The 23,024-nt window shown below is 41.4% G+C and overlaps 1 protein-coding gene across 4 annotated transcripts in view; it reads right to left on the reverse strand.

Annotated features, from left to right (window-relative positions):
* Positions 1-3,640: 3,640 nt before the first annotated feature.
* LOC100032876 (rho GTPase-activating protein 29) overlaps positions 3,641-23,024 on the reverse strand; it is a 76,366-nt gene continuing 56,982 nt past the window's right edge. For 3 of the 4 annotated variants that reach the window (XM_016429039.2, XM_007484996.3, XM_016429038.2), the window contains 11 exons: positions 20,109-20,299; positions 19,005-19,165; positions 17,884-18,012; positions 12,112-12,207; positions 9,930-10,093; positions 8,575-8,763; positions 8,167-8,304; positions 6,847-7,058; positions 6,338-6,557; positions 6,175-6,226; positions 3,641-5,588 (listed from right to left, as the gene is read on the reverse strand). In XM_016429039.2, the coding sequence (XP_016284525.2) occupies positions 4,834-5,588; positions 6,175-6,226; positions 6,338-6,557; positions 6,847-7,058; positions 8,167-8,304; positions 8,575-8,763; positions 9,930-10,093; positions 12,112-12,207; positions 17,884-18,012; positions 19,005-19,165; positions 20,109-20,299 (2,307 nt within the window). In that variant the 3' untranslated portion in view covers positions 3,641-4,833. The remainder of the gene's footprint in view (positions 5,589-6,174; positions 6,227-6,337; positions 6,558-6,846; positions 7,059-8,166; positions 8,305-8,574; positions 8,764-9,929; positions 10,094-12,111; positions 12,208-17,883; positions 18,013-19,004; positions 19,166-20,108; positions 20,300-23,024) is intronic. The other variant, XM_007484997.3, reaches the window with a different exon arrangement.

Here is a 23,024-nt window from a genome sequence, read left to right on the forward strand (position 1 = left end):
ATGGATGGAATAAACAACCTAGAAGTCACTAGAATAATGGGGCATTGGGGGAAAAGCAACTGTAGCTGGTGAGATTTTAGGTGGGACTTGAAAGAAGCCAGGAAAACTCAAAGAACATTTCATACTTTCTGACCCAGAGATTGCACTGCTAGGTAGACATTCTGTAAAAAATAGACTCGAATCCAGGACTTCAATCCCCAGAATTCCTTGCTCCACTTCCCCAGAATGCTTTGTAATATCACTGAATTCTCACCTGGGCCAAGAGGGAGATGGGATATTTAAACCTGGTTGTGAATAGGCTCGGTCTCTTTTGGACTTCCATTTTGAAGCAGACATGGCTCTTTTCGTAATGTAGGTGAGGTTGTCTAGGCCCCTGAGCCTAGACACATGCTTTCTTATCCTATATTTTCTTTAATCCTTAATCTTCAATAAACCTCATAAAAATATAATACTCCTTACTGAGAGAAACTAATTTCTACCTGCCTCAGTTTCCCTAAATTTTAATCTTTACAGTTCCAAAGACGTCACTGACAGTAAGAAGGCAACGTATAAATATATATACATATATTTGTATGTGTGTGTATGTTTATGAGTATATGTATATGTATAATAGCACTTTTTATGGACTTAGTATGGATTCTAAGGCAGAAAGCAAGGGTTTAAAAAAATAATTTCTTAAGGACCAAGCACTGAATTGAGGTCAAAAGATGTTCCCTCACTTCGATAAACAATTAATATACAGAAGTCTGGAAAGATTTATATGAACTGAAGAAGCAAGGTGAAGAAAGCAGAAACACTGACAACAATGCAATGCAATAATGACTACAATAATGTAAATTGAAAGAACTGACACCACAAAACAATTAAAACTCCACATTGTGAAATTACAAAGAAGAAGCTTGGCCCCAAAGAAGAAACGAGAAGATACCTTATCTTGTTTCTTTATAGAGTTCAGATTCTGTGGGCGTATAACATTACATATCACAGCAGGTTTTTTTCATTAAGTTGATTGGTTTTGCTTAATTTTAATTTTTCATTTAAAAATTATAGTGACTCTGAGAGGAGGTAAGAGGAAGTAACTGGGGAAACCTAGGTGTTGTAAAAACAAAAACATACTAATCAAAATTTTAATAAACAATTAAAATACAGATATTCCAAAGGTCTTCAGCTTGAACTTCCCTAAGACTCCTGGAGACACAACACATCTGCTTTCAATGTGAGGTTCCCTCTTCCATTATAAAGGGGGTGCAATCCAGGGCGTTTTTAGCAGCAACTGAAGCAAAATCCACACTCAATAACTTGCTGTGAAATTTCTTGTGGCCACACTCAGCACCTACAATTTCTAAACACTTTTTGTGGCAAGCAAGGAAGCATTATCAGAAAGATATATGGAGCAGATTACTCACTTAAAATTTTAATAAATGGGGGGAAGAAAAGCTAAATGACATGAAAGAAAGGATGATATGCAATACATTTTTGTATATTCCCCATAAAAGTCTTACCGCCATTTCTCATTCTGTCACCAGTCAGACCCTGCGTTCTTCAGAGTTTTTTGTTTGTATTCCAGGAGTATGGCCAATCCTATCACTCTGGAAAGACTTCCAGGGCAGTTGAGGAACATGGTTTCTACTTTTCAAAACTCAGGCTTGCTAAGTACAGATTCGTCACCAGAAGGCTAGCCTTTGGGTAATTGACACTTTAGACAAGGCAATTTATAAAATTATATAAAATTTATAAAAGTGAGTGAACTGTGAGATTCTTGTTCAATAATAGAATTGACAGTGATATAGTGGACATATAGATCTTGGTATTCTTATCAAAAAATAATATTTTTGTCCCAAAGATGAGTAAAATCATTTTAGAGCAGATTCCTTTTTTTCCCCTCCGGGTGAGGGGTTTTAAAACACGGTCAGAGGTGGCATTAGAACCTGGATTTCAAGCTCAGAGTGCCAACTCATGCTAGATAGCCCTTTCAGTTCTTGATATAAGTGAAACCTAGAGACTAAAGGATGCTCAAAGGTAAATGGAATGGTAACTCGTAGGTTCTGGGAGAGACAAACAAATAAAAGAAGTTGGCCAAGTTTGTTTTGTGTGGGGGCCATAAACATTATTTAACATTGCACTTGGGTCATCAGCAAAATTGGAGGATGTGTCATACCCAATAACCTCTATCCAGCTCTGAATCAATGACCCTAAATTAATTCCATGATCAAGCAAAGAAATATCATGAAGATGTTGGCAATTTATGAACTATCATCTATATTTCAGAAAATATAGGAGAGAAATTTTATAAAGAACTCCCTAAATTTGATCCATAGCAAGTACTTGAAATATCGGAGTCTCCGAAGCAAAGGAGGGCATAGGAGAAGATGGCAAATTTCTATAGCAAACTTTTTTCCCTATCTGAGAATTTACCACCATCAATTAACCGCCATATTTGGGTCCTTTCTTCTGAGTTTCTCATGTTCTACACAACAAAATAGAAATGGCAAAAGAAAAAGAGACCTAGACTATATTAAAGTATACATAACCAGAAGAATTCAGTGTCAGGAGACAAGTTTGAGGTCAGAAGGGATGGATTCTGAAACCAGAAATGTGTTGTCTATTCCATGTTATGAAGCAATTTCAAATACCTGTAAATTCATTCACTTTAATCTCCTCACCAGAGAAAGCTCGAATAGTAACTTAACTATGACCCACCTTTAGTACAGTATTAATTCTATATACATTTCTCATCAGGCTTTCAAGGGGTGCTCGATCTCTCTTTATTGGGGCTTTTCCACTACTAAATTCTACTATGTACCTTATGTGATCTTGGCCTAGTAGAAATACACCAACATCCAGGCTAATTGGCCTCGTGATGTGGTGCGGTGCTAAGCTGTCCGACTCTGCACGCTGCTGCACACACGGTACACAGCAGCATCCCCTCACAGAATGCCTCTCTGCACCACAGCAAGCAGAGGGTGAACCCCAACCCTATCAAGACACCCGGCAGAGACTCTCCTGCTGGAGCTCAGGAGTGCGCCTGTGGAGACAGAGAACGGGGAACCAAGAAATGGCATTTCCACCCCAAGTGCCGCGGAGGCGACTTCTGGTCTGCGGCAGCCTCTCCCCGAAGGCTCGTTCCCTATATGGCACTACTTGGTTTTCACACCACTTCCAGGCAATGGCCATTGATTGACTAAATAGACATTTAATATGTCTATTTACCTATATTTATGTATAATTTAATCCGGGCAGATCAGCACTCAGAAGGGATGGGATATTTCCTTTTTTTCTGCATCCTCAGCCTAGAACACTCAGCCTCATTTAGCCTCATCTTTAGAGGCCACTTGATGGGAATCATAAAACCCCCTTTACTATGAAATCACAAGCCAGGGTAACCTAGAAGATAAAGGGGCCTTAAGGGAAGGATGGCGTGGACTTCATTTCTAGCGTGACACATATTAGCAGATGGAATAGTAGATCAAGGTTAAAAATGTGTCTAAAATAAACATAAGCTCCCTCATCCCTCCCCCCCACGGTATCCTACCTAAAGGCACCAATCCAAGTATTTCACCCAAAACACGGGGTGAAAACTTAATGAGCCCCGAGGTTAAAAGGCCTTCAACAGGTTAACAAAAGCCACGAGCCCGTCACATCGGTTAAGAAGTTAATATATTTGTTTGGCAATTGTAACATGATCACATTAAAACATCTCTTACACAGTGAGGATCGGATGCACGTACGACATGAGCACATCCTGCTCATCGTGACCCATCGCGCGGACTCCACGTTAGGCCAAGTCACAGCGGACGCGAACAGCAGATGCTGGGAATTCTAGTACCGTTCTCACTTCCAGCAGGTCGGCAATGCTCCTCGGACACCCAAAGACGGGAGAAAGCAGGCCAGGAGGAGGAATGGCCGTGTGAGGCCCAGGCTGCTTCCTGCTGGGGCCTTTCCCCCCTCCCCGCTGCCTGGGAGAAGCCGTGCCTCCTCGCGGCGTGGGCCGGGCTTCTGGACCTCCAACCTGCGTGCCGGCCCCGCACCAGCCAGGGACCACCTCCCCTCCCCCCTCTGGCTCGGACGACTGTCATCGTGGACACGACACGGACGTCGCCTCTAGGAAAGGGTCGACAATCGAGCTCCTTATCGACCAGCTCACCAGCCCCAGGACCCTGTTCAAGGCCATCACTCCCCCCTGGGCTTTGGCGGCCCCATTAGAAACCGGCCATTGGAAGCCATGTCATTGGAGGGATTAGGAGCTCTCCAGTCTGATTTTTAACAAGGGAGCTTAGTAAGTGCATCTTCCTGGGACACTTAAAGTGACAAGACATAAAAACTGCCAACAAATGAAAACATGAACATAAAAACACAGAGAACACAGTGATAACCCAGGCCGGCCATTGGATCATCTATTAAGGAGCAGAAACGTGGAATTGCAAGGACCCAAATGCACCTGAAGCTTCGATACACACCAAGCACGAGGCTTTAAACTGTCACTTTTAGAACCACATAACTGATGCTACAAGTGGTAAGCTTTGCGTTAGGAAAATGCGATCCCCTATAAATGATAAGCACTTCCTGAAGCTCAGGCTCCTGCCAATTGCACCTATCAGCTCGAGAACGGCATCTTATCGGAGATCCACTGAAACACGATTCTCCTTCAAATACCACCACACAAGCCCATTTAGTGACCTTCACTTCAGTCCTCGCCACCTTCCCGGGTCAGCTTTTCAAATGGCGCCTAGAAAAATAATTCAAATATGACACAAAGTGGTCCCCATGAAGACCCTCGACCACTTGCTCTCCGTCTCCAGCACACATACAAAGAAAATGCACCCTGTGGCAGCCCTAGACGAACTGTGCTTCTCTTTGCTCCAGGTCTTGGATCCGTTTTGGTCGGAGTCTCTGGCACGGCAGCTTCACATCCGGCGTGTGAAGCTCCTCCGGGCCAGCCGCGGGATCATTCACCTGCTCTTCGGGCGACTCTGATGTCACACTCACGGCCTGTTCTCGACTGACACCGACAGAGGCTGCCCTGAAACAAGTTTCTGGAAAGCTTTCTTCGTTCCCCCGGACCTTGGGGTAGGGAGGTGGCTTATAGAAGGTGCCGGGCGGCGGCTGCAAAGTTCTGCGTGCCCTGAAGGCAGCAAGAGGATTCGAGTCTGAAGAGCATCCTTCTGCCCTTACCCTCATCGCCCTGACTGGCACCGCCTCTGGCTTGCTGGCCTGGACGGCGCTGAACGAAGGGACGTCCGAGCCGAGGGACGCGGCGCAGGTCTCCGCACCGTCCTGGGCTCTGTGGTCCTGGAGTGCATTGGGCACAATCGTAGCAGTCCTCGGAGCTCTGTCGTTTCGTCTGGGTCGTTTGTCCCAAGTTTGGGGCTCGTAGCAAGAAAGTCGTGAGTTAGGAAAAGGTCTTGTTTCAGGCGTTTCTTCGATGGTGCAACTCCGGACGAATCTGTCTGAGTTGACGGTTCCCGTGTGGTTTGGAGGCAGGAACTGCTCTACAGGCAGACTCATGGGTCTGGCTGACCTTTTAATCCTGGGGGATCTCAATGTACATTTTGTAATCCTGAAGGGGGAGGTTTCAGATGTACCATTTTCTGAAAGAAGCAAAAACGGGTTAGAGTCCAATCTTCACACAACCTCAACAGGACTACCCGAAGGTACAGGAAAATCTAATCCTATTCCCACAGAGAAGATAGATTGACAAAGATCTCCTAAGCCTTTGCTACTCATCTGACAAAGCGTTAGCAGCAGTGAAAATGCTCTTCCCATTTCTTTGCCTTGTTTCCCTGTGACTCTGAAGCCTCCCATTTCCCAGATGTCCTCACATCTGGGCCCAGGACTAGACCATTCCTGGCTGCTCAGATGCCACTGGACACTGTAAGCTCCGTGTCCTGCCACATCTATGGACACGGCGAAAGCCAAGCTTGTTCCCGTCGACCCTCAACCCTCTTTCGGGGTGGAAGGAGAAGAGGAGACGGGCCTCCCTCTCTCCCTCTCCAACAGGAAGGTTCTTAAGAAGAATAATCCATTGTCTGGGAGACCACGTGACTGCATCTGGCCGTCCCTGAGGACACTCTGGGGCTCCCTGTCCGTGCTGGGACTGACCCTGAAACCCTGGCACTGAAGGCTCGTCCTCACCCCCCGCAGCCCCTTCTCCTTCCACGACTGCTGCAGACTCACCAAGACTGGCGGCGCCTTCCCTGCTGTCTCTGTCTTCGGGGAGGGGAGCGCCCTGTGCATGGAGGAACACCAGAGAAAGGGGGTTACACACGCAAACACACGCAGTGATGCGGCTCAAAGACGGCCCTGATACACGCAGACCCACACGCTGGTCCCCACTCACGTTTGGGGCTGTCGACGCTGCGGGCGCTTTGGGGGAAACCTCAAAGATCTGCGCGTGATGCACGATGAGGAGTTCCAGGACTCGGGCCTGGTGCGGATAGTCGTTCAGGGACGAAAGGGAAATGGGCTCGTTGGTCTCTCGGGGTCGGATCAGCGTCGGACCGAACACAATGCCCAGGTTTTTCGCCGTCATCTTATTTTCGTCGGACTCTTGGGCCACTCTGGAGAGGAAAAGGGGACAGCAGGAGCTGCCGGGGCTGCTCAGATTTCCTTCTGGCGAGGGAGCCTGGAGTGGGGCCGATGACACCGGATTTCCGCTTCCTGGCGGGAGCGGGATGCCCCAGGACCAGAGGGGAGAAGGGGGTGTGCTCTGTCAGGGAACCCCAAATCCATGGCTTCTTGGTCCCCCCTCTGCCCCAGGCTCCTCTGGAGGAGGAAGGGAGCCCCGGCAGGAGACCCGCTCCCGCTCCCACCTTGTCACCCTTTTACAAGAAAGAAGAAAGCTCTCACCTGTGAAGGTGCCCCAGGAGGAACTTGGCCGTGGCGTAATTGGGGTCTGGCAGTTTGTGTAAACAATCCTTCAGTTTCTTCAGGATTGTACTCAGGTCGGCACCCGCACCTTCCACCCTTGGCTCCTTGGTGTCTTCATTCATAATCTTGCTCTCTTTGGCCAGGCCGATAAGCTCGTCATAAAGATGGAACAAAAATAAGGGTTCTGGCAACTAAAAAGAATAAAAACCTCTTAGGAAAGCCAGGCTGCAGGTGGGTTCCGGTCCCTCCTCCTATCTCCTGTTTTGTCTAGCCTGTTTTCTTTTCTTTTCTTTTTTTTAAAACTCGTACTTTCTGCCCTGGAATCAATCCTGCATGTTGGTTTCAAGGCAGAAGAGTGGTAAGGGCTAGGCAATGGGGCTTAATTAAGTGACTTGCCCAGGGTCACACAGCTGGGAAGTGTCTGAGGCCACATTTGAACCCAGGACCTCCCATCTCTAGGTCTGCTTCTCAAGCCACTGAGCTATCCAGCTGCCTTCAAGCCTGTTTTCTTTTAAAGAGACGAAAGCTCGAAAACACTGGCCCCACTTCTGCTTGAACCCAAATTCATACAACAAACATGTGTGAAGCACCCAAGTAGTGGCAAAGCACTGGGCTAGGTGCTGTGTAGAGAGAGAGCTGGGCTCGAACCCCGTGAGGCTTCTGGTGTGCGTGGAGGGGCGAGGGACATAGGTGTGAACTCTAGGGCGAGATCTGGGAAAGACACGGACATGCTCCACTAGAGATGCACGTGGGCGTGAGGGGAGAGAAGGGCTTTTCCCAGGGGAACCCTGAGGGAACACACCGGGGCACGTCGCGGCACAAATCCCAGCTCTGGGAAACCTCCTATTTAGCCACTTTAGCAGCCCATCCCAAGAAGCAGCTCCTCTGGGAACATCCACATTTCTCATGGGCCTCGCATGCCCCGTAGGCCTCTCTGGCTCAGACGCTCGGACCCTGGACGCGGGGCAGCCACGATCCTCCTCCCAGGTACAAGGTCGAGTCTCCCCTCACTCACTGGAGCCAGTGGCCTGGCTAGGGCTACAGAGAACGGATGGGGAGGAGGAAGGAGGGAAGCGGCAGTGCGCCAGCACCCCTGGGTGCAGCTACTTTGGAGCCACGTCACCTCATTCGGTCCTCCCAACGACCTGAGAGGCCCCCAGGGGCTCTTATGACTCCATTTCACTGTAGAGGAAACGAGGCACCACCAAAGAAGGGATTGAAGGCTCAAGAGTGAGGGCAAGGAGCAAGTAAAGGCTATTCCCCTCATCAGAAAGGGAGCCACAGGTGGAGCGTCCTCACCTGACGAAGATACAGCTTCAGCACGTTGCTGATGTCGTGGGCATTGAGCTCCGACAGTTCTACTAAGTCATTCCCGTTTTCGAAGGATTGGCAGAGTTTCTCGACCCTCGTTTTGGCTCCATTCACACGATAGATGCCCTTGGAAGAGAGGGGGAGGAAGCAAAAACATCTCCTTTGGCACAAGACCTTCTTTAGGGTGATTTCACCCCGGAACGAGCGCTTCCAATGGACATTTCAGAAAACATTCCACGATTTCCATCTAAGTGAGAAGCTGCATTTTAGACAAGCGAATCCTCGCCACATGATGTCTGCAGACGGCTTTCCCTAGCAGGACCTTCCCGATGCTCAACTAATGAACACATCACTTGTACGGATTTAAATTGTTCAAGAAACCACGTTCAACAATACCTTCACGTTCAGGGCTCGGCTTTCGATTTCCGAGGTGCATTTCTTAATGATGAAGGGGATGCCATCAGGGGCATTTGTAGCAGCTTGAGCAAACTCGACCCCAAATAAATGTAACTTGCCATGAAGCTTCTTGTGCCCACAGCCAATTCTCAAGGTTTCCAGACACTTTTTGTGACAAGCAAGGAAACACTACAAGAGAGGAGATTTTGTGGAGGATGTATTAGTCATAAAGAAGGCGAACAATGGAGAAAGAAGAGGTCAAGGGTCTGTGAACAGTGAATTATCCCCGAGGGCTTTGTTCAGTACTTCAGGATATAAATTGGGCATTCGTGGGGTGGGGTCACAAGTGGGACAGAACTCTCACTAAGGGACCCTCCTCAGCAAGAGCTGCTTCCCAGCCCTGAGAGATGGAGTGCTCAGGGGCTGGATAGGGTGGGGGTGGGGGGAGGGATGGGGGGCCTCCCAAGGCAGTCTGCAGTCATGTCAGCAGAATTTGCCTTTTCTTGGATTTCTGAAGTGTCACACACAGGACAGGGACCCAGGTGACCACTGGCAGGGCTCCAGCACATGGCTCTTGACTCCATAGCACAAGACAAAAGGCAGCTGCTGCTGCTCCCTGGACAGAGAGCTCCAAAGGACTTATGGCCGTTCTGCTGTGAAACCCCTATTTGGTACTGACTCTAAGAAGAAAGTAAAGCTGAAACCCAACCCCACCCTTTGCTAGCATCCCCCAGCTTATGAGCAGGCAGCTCTTCTCCTAGCCAGTGCCCTGGATCCTGTTCTTCCTGTATTCCCATGCAGACTGCCCTGCAGGTCATTCCTTACCTCTCCCCTGTGAACTGTCTTGGCTTTCTGTGTATCAGCACAGTGTCTGGCACATAGCAGGCACTTAATAAATGCTTGCTGGCTGACTGATTAAACAGGAAATCTAATGGAAGAACACTGGATTTGAAGTCAGGAAACCAGAGTTTGCCACTTCCTCCTCCTCCCTTGACTTCTGCATGCCTCAGTTTTTTCATCTTTATAATGGGGAGAGCTAGACCAGATGCCTTCTAAGATGCTGGGAATCAAGAATTCAGGAGGGAGGAATGAATACGCATGAGAACAGACGTCATAACCACGCAGCATGAGAAGGTGGCAATGGATTAGCATTCAAACCGGGGATCACACACCCGACCCACTGGATACTGAAATGGTTTTGGAAGACTCAGTATTCATTCAGTTTATTTACCATTTAGTCCTTCAGTTATTAATGAAGTACTGAATGTGGAAAAAAGGGAACAATTATTATAGTACATCTTTAAAAACATTTCTGAAAACAACCAGCAGTGGTGCCATTTGGGGATATTTCTTACCTCCTCACACTCAGCCCCGTGGAATATAATTAAGCTGTCACATTCCCTGCATTTGGATGGAGCCCTCAGCTTCCGAAGCTTATGGCTGGCAGCTGCTTTGGACATTAAGGAGTTTCTAAACAGGCCAGGAGAACTGGTAATATCAGGTACACGCTCATTTAAGCCTTGAAACAAAAATCCAATGATTATTTAGTATTTCAAGGGAGACATTATTTATTTAAAATATGCTCATTGGCCAAAGTTAAACTTTTAAAAAATTATGGTAATATTACAATATGCCATTAATTTAGACTGGCAATAGAAGATATGAAAATAAGCAATACCATTCGACTCCTTACAAATACATTTGCAAAGGTATTTCTAATTCTTATAATGGGAGGCCATTTTCCTATGCTGTATTTTATTTTAATTTGTCAACTATTATGTTGACCTTAAGTCACCACTTATTAAAACATTGCTCAGAAAACACATGAGATTTTTTTTTTAAACCCTTACCTTCTGTCTTAGAATCAATACTGTGTATTGGTTCCAAGGCAGAAGAGTGGTAAGGGCTAGGCAATGGAGGTCAAGTGACTGGCCCAGCGTCACACAGCTAGGAAGTGTTTGAGGCCATATTTGATCCTAGGACCTCCCGTCTCTAGGCCTGGCTCTCAATCCACTGAGCTACCCAGCTGCCTTCGACACATGAGATCTTAAGAAACTTTTGGATGATGTATTCTCTTGGCAATTTTAAATACTTCCAATAATGCAGTACTATCATAAGTATGTTTATAACATCATCTCATGGATTTGCATCAAAAGAAAAAAATGTTTTTCAAATTGCTGCTCTCCTGTAAGAATTTTAAGATACTCAGCTTATAGACTAAAATGTTCAATCAGGAACTCAGCCTTCCTGAGTGATTCACCTTATGTTCTTCAGATCAGCTGATGGATCAGTTTCCTCATTTGCACACTCAATCCTCCTCATAACTTTAACACAGGCCTGATAAGAGGACACCGGTCATCCCTTCTCAGTTTAATTATAATATAGTAATCAAACATTTCCTTCTCTGTTTAACAGTTCAAGGCATGTGTTTATTCTTATTCTTGGCAAAAGCAACCTAAGTTCTTCAAGCAAAGGTCATGGTATTGCCATCTTCATTATTATCATCATTAAACCTGAGATATAACATAGGCCTGATTAGATCATTGTATTAACTTCCTTTGGGGACAGGAAATTGCCTTCTGATATGAAACATATGAAAGTAGAAATTATTTTGGAGTCAGAATACTAAAAGAGAGATTATCAAGGGTCAAATGCTACCTTGTCATCTTGGACAAGACCCTTTCCTCTTATAAGCCTCAGTTTCCTTCTTATTTAGTGAGATGATAGCTAAGATTCTTTCCATCTCTAATATCTCCTAATTGTCTAGAAATATCTAAAATCAACTTTACAAACTGATGTTAAAGCAAGTTTGGTCCTTGGGCTTGCAATGGAATGTGTTCACTCAAGTAATCAAGTCAGCAAGATGACTCTTTTATCGCAATGTTTTTCAATTTTCAGATTTGTACTAATTTCTCCACCAGGAATCATGCTTCATTTTAAGCTGCTGAGTTCTGAACTGTTTCTACTGAACAGGACTGCTTTAACTCTTAAGGGCTATGTATTATTAGTTTTATAAAAACAGAGTTTCTAGTCTATCATTATGCCTCTATCCTATATATCATGCCATCATTATTTATGAAAAATACTTTTAGGGTTTATTTGGCTAATAAACATTTGAGGGATATTTATTGAATTCTTTTAAAATCATCATGTCTCATGAAGGGCAATATGTGACAATAATGTCCCCTAGACGTGGAATAAATAAACTAGCTCTATCACTTATCAGCTGTGTGTCCTTAGACAAGTCACAATTTTACTGAACCTTAAATTTCCTAACCTCTAAAAGTTTCCTCACCTTTAAAAGATGAATAACAGTCTATATACCATCTACTCCTAATAGTGATGTTTTGAGGGAACCTTTATATAAATTATAAAATGCCTTTGCAAATGTAAGCTGTTGGAATTATTATGATTGCTAATAAAGAGCCAAAGAAGTACCATTTTCATACTACAATTTAAAAAGTCTTGTTCATCACTATAACCTGTGGTTCATCTGGCTAACTAAAACTGGGTCAGATAAAATACAATACACAGTACCAGTCTCAGAAGGAGGTGGTTCTCTTTCATCTAGGTCATCGGCTGAAGACATAGTCCCCGTTGATGGTGTCCGAGGAAGCTTGTGTTTAAAATCTCCTAAAGGAAGACAGACCCACTAAAACAACTTGTGTATGCAATTATGGAGATTTTTTCACTTTAACAATGAGGAATTCATTTCATATAGGACAATTGTTGTTGAATTTTAGAGATAGATAGATAGATATGTGACATAATGGCTTAGGATTTGAGAACTAGGAAGAATTTGATTCAGTTTTGCCTCTGACTAGCTATGTATTTGGCAAATTAACTTCTTGGAGTCTAATGGGATACCACCTACTGCATCAAAGGTTATTGTGAAGCTCATGATATGATAGGGTTATTTAGATATCAGTACTTATAATTACCAATATTGCATCAGAGAGGGAGATGGCAAACCACTCCAATATCTTTGCTAAGAAAATCCCATAGACAGCATGGTCCACAGGGTCACAAAGAGTTGGACAGGGCTGAACAACAAATTATTATTACACATGTATATTGAAAAGACAGACAGGCACGTTTAGCCTAGAGAGAAGACAGGAGAACAGGTAAGGGGAAGAGAGGGGTGAGAAACAATGACTATTGATTGCTCTGGTGCCTAACTACATTACAGTTTTTGCAGGCTGAGCCAGTATTTCAAATCAGAGAAGCCTAGAGATAGACTCATCTATCTAGGGCCTAGGGGCTGATTCACTAGATTAATTGCACAATGACAAATTTTTTAGCCATAGAACCTCTAGGAAATAATTACTAAAGGGACAGTTAGGTAGCTGAGTGGATTAAGAATCAGGCCTAGAGATGGGAAGTTCTAGGTTCAAATCTGTTCTCAGACCCTGTGACCTAGAGAGTCACCTAACCCCCATTGCCTAGCCCTGATTGCTGTTCTGCCTTAGAACCAACATACAGTATTGATTCTAAGAAGAAAGGTAAGGGTTAAAAAAATTTTTTTTAATAAAAAAAAAATTACTAAGTTAGAACAGTTAGGATCTACATCATCAGTAAAGGAAGTAGTACTCATACTAATAAAATAAGCTCCTGAGACTTACATGGACACATATGAACATCACTCACACACACACACACACAAACACACACACACACACACACACACAGTCTCATGCCCTATAACAGTGATGATGAACCTTTTGGAGACTGTCTGCCATGCCCCACCCCAACCCCTAGCCCCAGACAGGGGAGGAAGTTCTCCCATTTGGCTGTGGGTCAGGTGAAGTAAATAAATGTCAGGCATGGTGAAAAGTGGTATGTGAGACGAGATTTAACTTGTAATTCTCAGAGTAGTATTTGCCTTATAACCCCAATTTTCTAGACCCTTTAGTATTAATATTCCCCTTCAATAAAATTTTTAGTCTTCCTGACCTGTTTTCAAAAACCTAAAGAAGAGCTTTCTGTAGCCTAAGAACTATGCCAGCTCCAGAACTATCCCAGAGAAGCCAGGAAGGAAGGAACAAGGAGTTTCAAACGTAACTTTTCTTACTATCCTGAGAAAAGACCACCTGATTGGGTTGGGGGGGGGGGGGCATGTAATGTAAAAATAAAATCATGCACTCAAGATTATGAAAGTCACAGCCCCCTTACATAGTGTTGGGACAAGAGAGAGGGGGGAAATCTTGCGTCAATATTATTATAAAAAGTCTGGGCTTGTACATGGACAGAAAGAGGACATTTTTGCCCCAAGCAAGCAACTTGTGTAGACAGAATCCCTTTTCTTCCCCCTCCCCTTTCCCTGGTGTTTTCTCCAAATAAAGCCACATCTGTCTTTGCATTCTGTCTGGCAGCACACTCTACTTCTTTAGAGTGATTAACATTTTCTAGATTTTCACTTCACACAGGGGGAAGGGAGCAGCTCTGCCAGAGACCTTTGTCTTTCTAATAACAAACTGGGGAGGGGGGAGGGTGACTTAATTTCAATTGCCTCATCCTAACTACCCTTCTCCCTTAGAATCTATCCTTAGTATTGATTCTAAGACAGAAGATGAAGGTTTAAAATAAGTAGATTTCCAAATCCTTTCTTTCCCTCCTACCTTCTTCCATCCCACTGAAAAGGCAATAATACACATGAAATCATGTACAACTGAACTATTATATGTGGAGCTCTGGGAAAAGTTGAGGGGACAATCTCAGCGTAGCTGAGGCTCCTTTCCAGCTTAGGTTAATGGGAATGGTCCCCCCCCCCCCATTATTCCTAAATTTGGCTGAGAGTAAGATTGTTACTGAATGATTGATTATCAACTGTGACTCTAACCTGAGCTCAAACAAACCTAAGGATGCTGGTAAATGATTCACTCTAGGCCATTAAGGATTGTGCCTAAAGAGACTAGTTTTGATGCTAATATAATGCTATCCCTGCTTTTTACTTTTATAACAAACTTCTATAATCAGTCCAAGTAGTTAATAAAAGATATGAGTCAATAGAAATATGTAATGTTTTCAATCTCAATGTATAGTCATTTCATATTCTAAACTATAGTTTTAGATCCCTAATAGCAGTTGAGCCTTCTAAAGGAATTAGGATGGAAAGTTTTTAGAAAGCAACAGGTTAGATAATCTTGAATGTTAAATATGATTCTTTTTTTTTTTAAACCCTTGCCTTCTGGGTAATACTGGGTATTGGTTCCAAGGCAGAAGAATGGCAAGGCCTAGACAATGGGGGCTAAGTGACTTGCCCAGGGTCACACAACTAGGGAGTGACTGAGGCCAGATTTGAACCTAGGACCTCCTGTCTCTAGGCCTGGCTCTCAATCCACTGAGCCACTCAGCTGCCCCCTAAATATGATTCTAATGAACATGTAAAAACCTAAAATTTCTGAAATTTAACTAATTTGTTCTACTGTTAAAAAAGATCAGATCACAAGGTTTGGGGATGATTTTTACCACCTAAGCTAATTACTAAAAAAGAATTTTCTGAAAGTACCCCTCCCCTTCATCATTTCCCTCAGAACAATTACTCCATCACAGTTATATGCTACAACTTGGTTGATGAATATAACCCCTCAATGGTCCTTTTCTTTTACTTTGATCTCTTTGTGATTAAGTAGCAGTAGTGCTGGGGCAAAGGGTATGTATACATAGCTTCATAGCCCTTTGGCTATCGCTGACAATACCTCATTAAAGTACCTATTTCCCCACCTTTTCCAGCATTTCTTATTTCTGATAGGTGTGAGGTATCCTCACACTTCTTTTAATTTGTCTTTCCCTAATCAATAGTTGTTTAGAGCATTTTGTTATGACTATAGTTTGAAATTCTTCTTCTGAAAAGTGCCCGTTTATACCCTTTGTCCATAATCAATTAGGAAGTAGCCTTTATTTTTATGAACTTGACTCAATTCTATACTCAATATATATTTGAGAAATGGGATCTTTTTCAGAGAAATTTGCTATAGAAATATTTAATATTACTTTGTTTTCTATGGTACATTTTGCCAAAATGTAGTTTCCCTGTTTATTCCTTGTAATCAGATCTACTTTGACTTTTGTTCTGTCTGAAATCATGATTGCTATCTCCGCCTTTTTTTTTAAGTTTAGCTAAAGTATCTTAGATTCTGCTCTAATCTTTTATTTGAATAGCTTGTGTCTTTCTGTTTTAAGTGTGTCTCTAGCAACCTATTGGTAGGTTTCTGATCCATTTTGCTATCCATTTCCATTTTAAGGGTAAGTCCATTCCATTTCATATTTTATGATTATTTTCTTGTTTCTTCTCCTTTTCTTTCTGTCCCTCTTTGTCCCTCCTCAAAAGTCTATTTTGTTTCTAACCACTGCCTCCCTTAATCTGTCCACCCCTTAATTATTCCACCAAATTCCCTTTTTTTTAATACCCTTTCCCTCCTATTTCCTTATGGGGTAAGTTACATTTTTATACACAACTGAGTGTGCATATATGTTCTTCCCTCTTTGAATTAATTTTAATGAGAGTAAAATTCAAGCACTGCCTAGCCCTCCCATCATTTTTCTTTCTACTATAAAAGCTCTTCCTTGTACATGCCTCTTTTATGTGAGAAAAATTTCCCCAATCTACTCTCCTGTCCCCTTTCTCTCAGGGCTTCCTTCTTTCTAACCCTTTAATTTTTGGGGAGGTCATTCTAACATAATCAACTCACACCTATAACTCCTTTTAATTGTTCTAATAATGACAAAGTTCTTAGGCATTACATTTATTACCTTTCCATATAGGAATGTAAACAGTTTGACTTTATTGAGACTCTCCTTATGATTACTCTGGAATTTGGTAATATTTCTTGGATTTTTCACTTTGGTATCTTGAAGGTGATTGGTAGATTCTTTTAATTTCTATTTTACCCTCTGGATTTAAGATATCAGGATAGTTTTTCTTGATAATATTGCTTTATCAGAGAAAAGTGGCTATAAAATTGTTTCCTTAGTTTTCTGCTTTCGTCCCCAAACTTGGCTATATTAGTGTTATTTGTACAAAACCTTTTCAATTTAATGTAACCAACATTATTCATTTTATTTCACACATTTCTATCAATTCTTTATTTATGAGTTCTTCCCTTATGCATAAATCTAATAATTAATATGTTCATACACTGGAAGTCCAATAATTAAGAATTCTCTCTCCTTGTTATTTTTTAGGGGGATCAGTTACTTTTCAAATAAAATAGCTCAGCATTTTTCTTATACTTCTGACTTTATTTTATTATTTCTTGATAGTTCACGGAATTGTTAGCTTTCACATGACCAATTCAAATTTTTAACAAATTATTTTCTTCAATGAGATTCCATACCATTTCCCATTTGGCCAATTCTGTTAAAGAAGTTTTTTTCTTCAGTGAATTTTTGTGGCTCTTTTTCCATTTGGCCTCTTCTCCTTTATAAGATATAATTTTCTGCAGGGTTTTTTTTTTGCCTTCTTTTACCAAATTAATAATCTTTTGATAATTTTCTTAAATGATGTTCATTTCTTTTCCCAATTTTTCCACTACCATTCTTGTCTCTTTCTTTAACTCTTCCTGAAATTTTTGATGGTCTTGTGTGCAATTAACATTTTCTTTGAAGCTTAGATTATAACTTTTTTCAGAATTTTGTCCTGCTACCATAGTAGCCTTTTATGGTCAAATTCTTCTGTTGTTGTTTGCTCAATTTTCTGACCTATTTTCTTGACTTGAAATGTTATGTTCGAGTTGGATTCTACTTACCTAAAGATAGGGAGGAACTGTCCCAAGCTTTAGGGTTTCACATGCTACTGATTTCTGAGATAGTTTTGGGGGTCTGCGAATTTTTGGTGCTTCCAAGGCGGTATGATCTTGGGAGAGATATGGTCACTATTTTTGTCTGCACTTTGATCTTTACCCAGCAGGAAGAGCTCCTGGACCCTGCAGCTACAAGCACTAGCACTCTCATTACCCTAGAACACCAACCAGGGCCCCCGCTCCACTATGACCAACCACCAACACTCATTTCCATCCTGAAGTTTGTTTGGGAAGGTCGAAAGAGTTTAAATGGGTTGGCTCCACTCTGCCATATTGGCTCTGTCTCCTTTCCTAGAATGGCAATTTTGAGTTACTTTAAAGGTCTTACAAATATAAATTGAGAAAAAGATAGAAAGGACATTTTAGAATCATCTTAGAGGAATAAGAGCACTAGACAAAAGTTATGGTTTGTGATAAAAAATATTAGCAAAAAAATGTTTTTTAAATCTTATTGGCATTTGTAACTCTCTAACAATATTACCAGAGTGAAAAATAAATATGTATGTACCTGGACTGGCAGGAGGAGAATCCATAGACCTTGATTCACTGCTTCCTCCAGCACTCTCTGAATCACTCCACATTCCACCACATTGATTACCAACCGACCATGATCTGAAGGGAAGTGGGCCTCTGGCACCTTTAAAATACAAGATATTTGAAGATATTTACAAACTAAAACTGTGGCTTAGCTAGAGGTTGGTTTCATAAAGCAAAACTAATGCAAAATAAGATAAACTGTTTGCAAAGATTAATTTTAAAAGCAATTATTTCCTAGCATTTGTAAGCAAATGAAATACATTTAAACCATAATCAACTTCAAAAGTATTAATTAAAGTATTAATAACTTCATTATATAAGGAGTTAAAGAACTGACCCTATCATATCACAGAAACAGGAAATGGCAAGGAGAGGAAACTCCTCATACTAATACACAAGTTGACATCTTCTCTACCACTTAAGAGTTTTAAGGAAATGTCTAGAGCCCTGAGAAGCTATGTGACTTGTTCAGAGTTATAAAGCCAGAATATGGCAGTCAGGATTTAAACCTAGGTTTTTTTGGTTTCAAGGCCAGGTCTTTATCTACTTTTCTATGTCGCCTTGCACTTTTATGTGTAATGATAGTAAATCTTCCAGAGATGTGACTTATTCAGTAATTAAAAAAACAATTTCTGGGGCAGCTGAGTAGCTCAGTGGATTGAGAGCCAGGCTTACGAGAGCTAGGTTCAATTCTGGCCTCACACTTCCGAGCTATGTGACCTTGGACAAGTCACTTAACGCCCATTGCCTAGCCCTTATTGCTCTTCTGCCTTGGAAATGATGCACAGTGTTGATTCTTTTTTTTTTTTAAACCCTTACCTTCTGTCTTGGAGTCAATACTGTGTATTGGCTCCAAGGCAGAAGAGTGGTAAGGGCTAGGCAATAGGGGTCAAGTGACTTGCCCAGGGTCACACAGCTGGGAAGTGTCTGAGGCCAGATTTGAACCTAGGACCTCCAGTCTCTAGGCCTGGTTCTCAATCCACTGAGCTACCCAGCTGCCCCCACAGTGTTGATTCTAAGATGGAAGGGAAGGGATTTAAAAAAAAATTTCACTTGATACAAGTCAGTGCTCCCTAGAATATGAAAAATTACCTGGGATATCCACACTGCTATAGCATCTCTTTTCTCCAATTTTTTCAGAACGGGAAAGAGGGCTTCCAATATCATCTAATAAACGAAATGGACAGTCTCCAGAATTCTGACGTAAGTTTCCATGGAAAGCGTGCTGATTGTTTGTTGATCCCGATCCCTTACTTTAAAAAATCCAACAACAAACAGTTTATCAATAGAGAAAAGATTCTATTATATATTTATATTCAATATTACAAAAGCAGATTAATTTAATAATACAAAGTTTATGTTGTTGAATTTCAAAGAATGATTTTAAATGCAAACTAATTTTAAGGGTATAATATGTATAGCTTAGGTGCTATATAATTTCAAAAATATTACAATAATGTTGCATTCTGAAACCATTACATCTATTAATTTATATGATCTTTTACTCCTTTCACTCTACACATTCTATGATCCAGCCAATCTAAGCTACCCTCTGTCCTCTTCTCTCTGTCCCTAAGTCCTCTGATCTTCATGGCATGTCATTCCTCCTTCCCTTATGAACAGAACTACCTATCTTTAAGATACTCCAATGCTGTTTTCTTCATGAAAATTCCCCTAGATACCTTGTAAGACAGGACATACATTGCTTTAATTCTCTAATGCACATTCTATGTACAGTATGCACTACAGTTATATATTAGTAACTTATCCCACAAAAGAGAGGAAACATGTTATATCTAAACTGTGGGTTCTCTATATACAAAAAGTACTTAATAAATGTTTATAAGATCAATAAGAAGTAACATATAAAATCTGTAACTATGTAGAATTATGAATGCTTAAATAAGCTAAGCTATATAAAAAATTTTTTTATTTCCTGGAAAATCAAAAGTGAGTGTATCTAAGATCCTGTTTCCCCCGAGAAACACTTTCGATATGGCGCTTTAATCTAAATTGAGAAAAAACAAATTCCCTTCAACATACAATCTATCCATTTCAACATATATTACTGCCAATAAAGAGACACAAAAGATAAGATTACAAAGTTCCTATTAAAGGGAATAAATCTATTAAAACTCGACTTAAATTTGGCAGTAAATAAGCCCCTTTTAATTTCAATAGCAAATTAATTCTTACCCATCAATTTTGGAATTTTCAAAAGAACAAGATTTTATTGGGATATCATCCTTGGGTGAAGTTTTTGCTTTCACAAATTCTGCAAACTTTCGTCCAGGATCGTATAACTTGGCCTTCTCACAGAGAGTCTGGTGGTTAACTGGCAGAGGCCCAACCTGCATGTGTTGCATCTGGAAGAGGTTAACTACTGCCTGTTTGTCAAACAAAGATATAACATAAGAATAATCAGGAACTTTTAATAGACAGGTTATTAAATGTTCTTAGTTAAATTTGATATATTATACACAACATCTAAACTACCATCTATTAGATTTTCAAAGGCAGGCTAGGATTTATTAAAAAAGATACCTCTGATAGACTGTACAATAACCCTGGAAATTTACTTTATAAAACACATTAAAGATTATAGGGATTTTTTTTTCTTTTTTAAATCCTTGCCTTCTGTCTTAGAATCAATACTATGTATTGGTTCCAAGTCAGAAAAGAAGTAAGGACTAGGTAATGGGGGCAAGTGACTTGCCCAGACCTACGCAAAGAATTTTTCTTATTTTAAAAGGAATGTGTCAGAAGAAACCCTATTCTCCCTAGATGACTCAACTTAACATGTAGACGTATTCCCCAAAGCACTCTACTCACTCAGTTGGGCGCCTTCTGACAAGTTATTGATATAAATTCCCTACCTCAAAGATTCTGTAAAACTGCAAATTTCAGGTACTGCTCCTATGAGGATACATCAACCCAGTAAACAAAAACAACAGCAATACTATTCATACCCTCAAGGGGCTTATTATTATAATAAGGTCCTAAACTGACCAGGAACAAAGGAAGCAGAGACAGTGAAAATATGAAGAGAAAATAATCTTCAAAATATTATGTCTTGTTTTTAGGTCACCATAGTTTTAAGAACTCTTCATAAACAAAATTACTAATCACCCACCTAGATAACTGCTTACTAATAAAATTTTAGGATATACCATTTAAAATGGCATGTAGGTAAGTGAAAGTTTCAATAATAATACAATAATAATAATAATAACAATAATACTTAAAACAATTTTCTATGGGTATACTATCAAAAAGAAATACTTTCACTTCATGAATAAGCAAAAATTAAAACAAGCTTCCTTTTAATTCAAGAATTTAGGATCATGATTATCTTTTTTCACAGCAATTTCCTTTTACAAAAAGCTGCCTATTCTGGACCAGGCCTCGCTTCAGTTTAGTCTGTCAATAAACATTAAGCAATTCTTGAGTGTGAGTTACTTGGCTAAGCTTTGAGGATACCCAATTTTCAGTAGTGTTCAAACTCTTACTATTTGGGGTTTTCTTGACCAAGATATGGCAGTGGTTTACTGTTTCCTGCTCCAGCTATTTTACACATGACAAAATGGAGATTAAAAAAAAAAGGTAAGTGACTTGCCCAAAGTCACCCAACAACTGAGTGTTGTCTCCCTGACTCTACGTTGGAGGCTTTCTCCACAGCACCATTCAGCTATCTCTGGGGATACAAAAATAGAAAGAAAAAAAAAGAGTCTCTAGCCTCAAGGAGCTCAAAATCAAACAGGAGAAGCAAATAGCAAATAAATCTGTACCAAGAAACTATATATAGAATATACAGGAAATTATTAAAGCAGAAAAGGTTCTAGAATTGAGAATTAAAAAATATTTCCTCCAGTAGATGAGATTTTAGTTGGGACTTGAAAGGTGCCAGGAGACAGAGATGGGGAGAGTGTTCTAGGCATCGGAGACAGCCAGAAAAAATACTTGCAGCTAAAAGATGGTAGTGTCATGTTTGTGGAACAGGTGGGAGGCCAATGACACTAGATCAAGAAAAGGGGGGTGGGGCTGGGGAGAAGGGGGAAAGAGAGAAAAGGTGGGGGGAAGAAAAGGGAGAAAGCCACAGTGTATTAAATAATGAAGGATTTCAAAATTCAAAAAAGTCAATTTCGATTTCTTCCTGGACATTAGAGAGAGCCAGCCCAATGGGGTTTACTGACTATGGGGGTGGTGACAAGGATTCAGAATAGTGAGAATGCAGTGAAAACAACTTTTCGTTAGAATGATCTTGAAAATACCATTCTTAAAGTGAAGAAAGATATCTCCTCAAATAAACATAACTTGCTCCAACTCTGCATTCGGCCTATTAAGCCACAATAGGACAGAAGGGTGATCTGTGAGCAGAGGCCGGGGGAATTCCACGACCACCTTGGACACCAGCTCTGCACAGGTTAGGCCTTTTATGCCTCATGTGGCAGGAAAGCCAGATCAATGAGGATGCCAAGAATGCCCCACTCCCTTTGGAGGAAACCAACATAGCCAAGAGATTCTCTAGACTCTTGTCACATTCACTTTCTGGAAATGCTTTTCTCTCCCCTTGTCCAAATCCTCCTCACCTTCTAAGGGACAGGTCAGACCACCAATTCTTCCGGGCCTTCCAGAACTCTTTTGTATAATTGAAAATCTGTTACCCTTTAAAAAAAAAAAGAACTACATTTCCCAGGCTCCCACTGACTTCCTGTCATCACATACTTCTTGTAGACAGGGGATATTAAGCAAGGACCTGAAGGGTCTCGCTTTTACTTCCTGTCCTGAGCTTGGTGGTGGTAAGGCAGGTGTTTGAAGTGGCTGATCAGCCACAAGCACGTGGTGTTTATTTTGTATCCTTTTTATTCCTTGATTTCTAATGCTATTTAATAAACCTCCTCAATTATAATATTTTTATTATTAGAGATTTAATTTTTACACTTTTCACTCGACCACAACTCATATTTCCCCATCTCTAGCCTCCTATGGCAACAACCTGTATCATACCATTCAGGATTTGACTTCATGCTGTGATTGATTATTGGCTAATTGTTTCAGGTTTGTTGGTCCTGACTAACTAAATAGATTCTTGAAGACAAGGATGTAGTAGTC

This window comes from Monodelphis domestica, chromosome 2 (genome assembly GCF_027887165.1).
Source record: "Monodelphis domestica isolate mMonDom1 chromosome 2, mMonDom1.pri, whole genome shotgun sequence".
Taxonomy (NCBI): Eukaryota; Metazoa; Chordata; class Mammalia; order Didelphimorphia; family Didelphidae; genus Monodelphis; species Monodelphis domestica.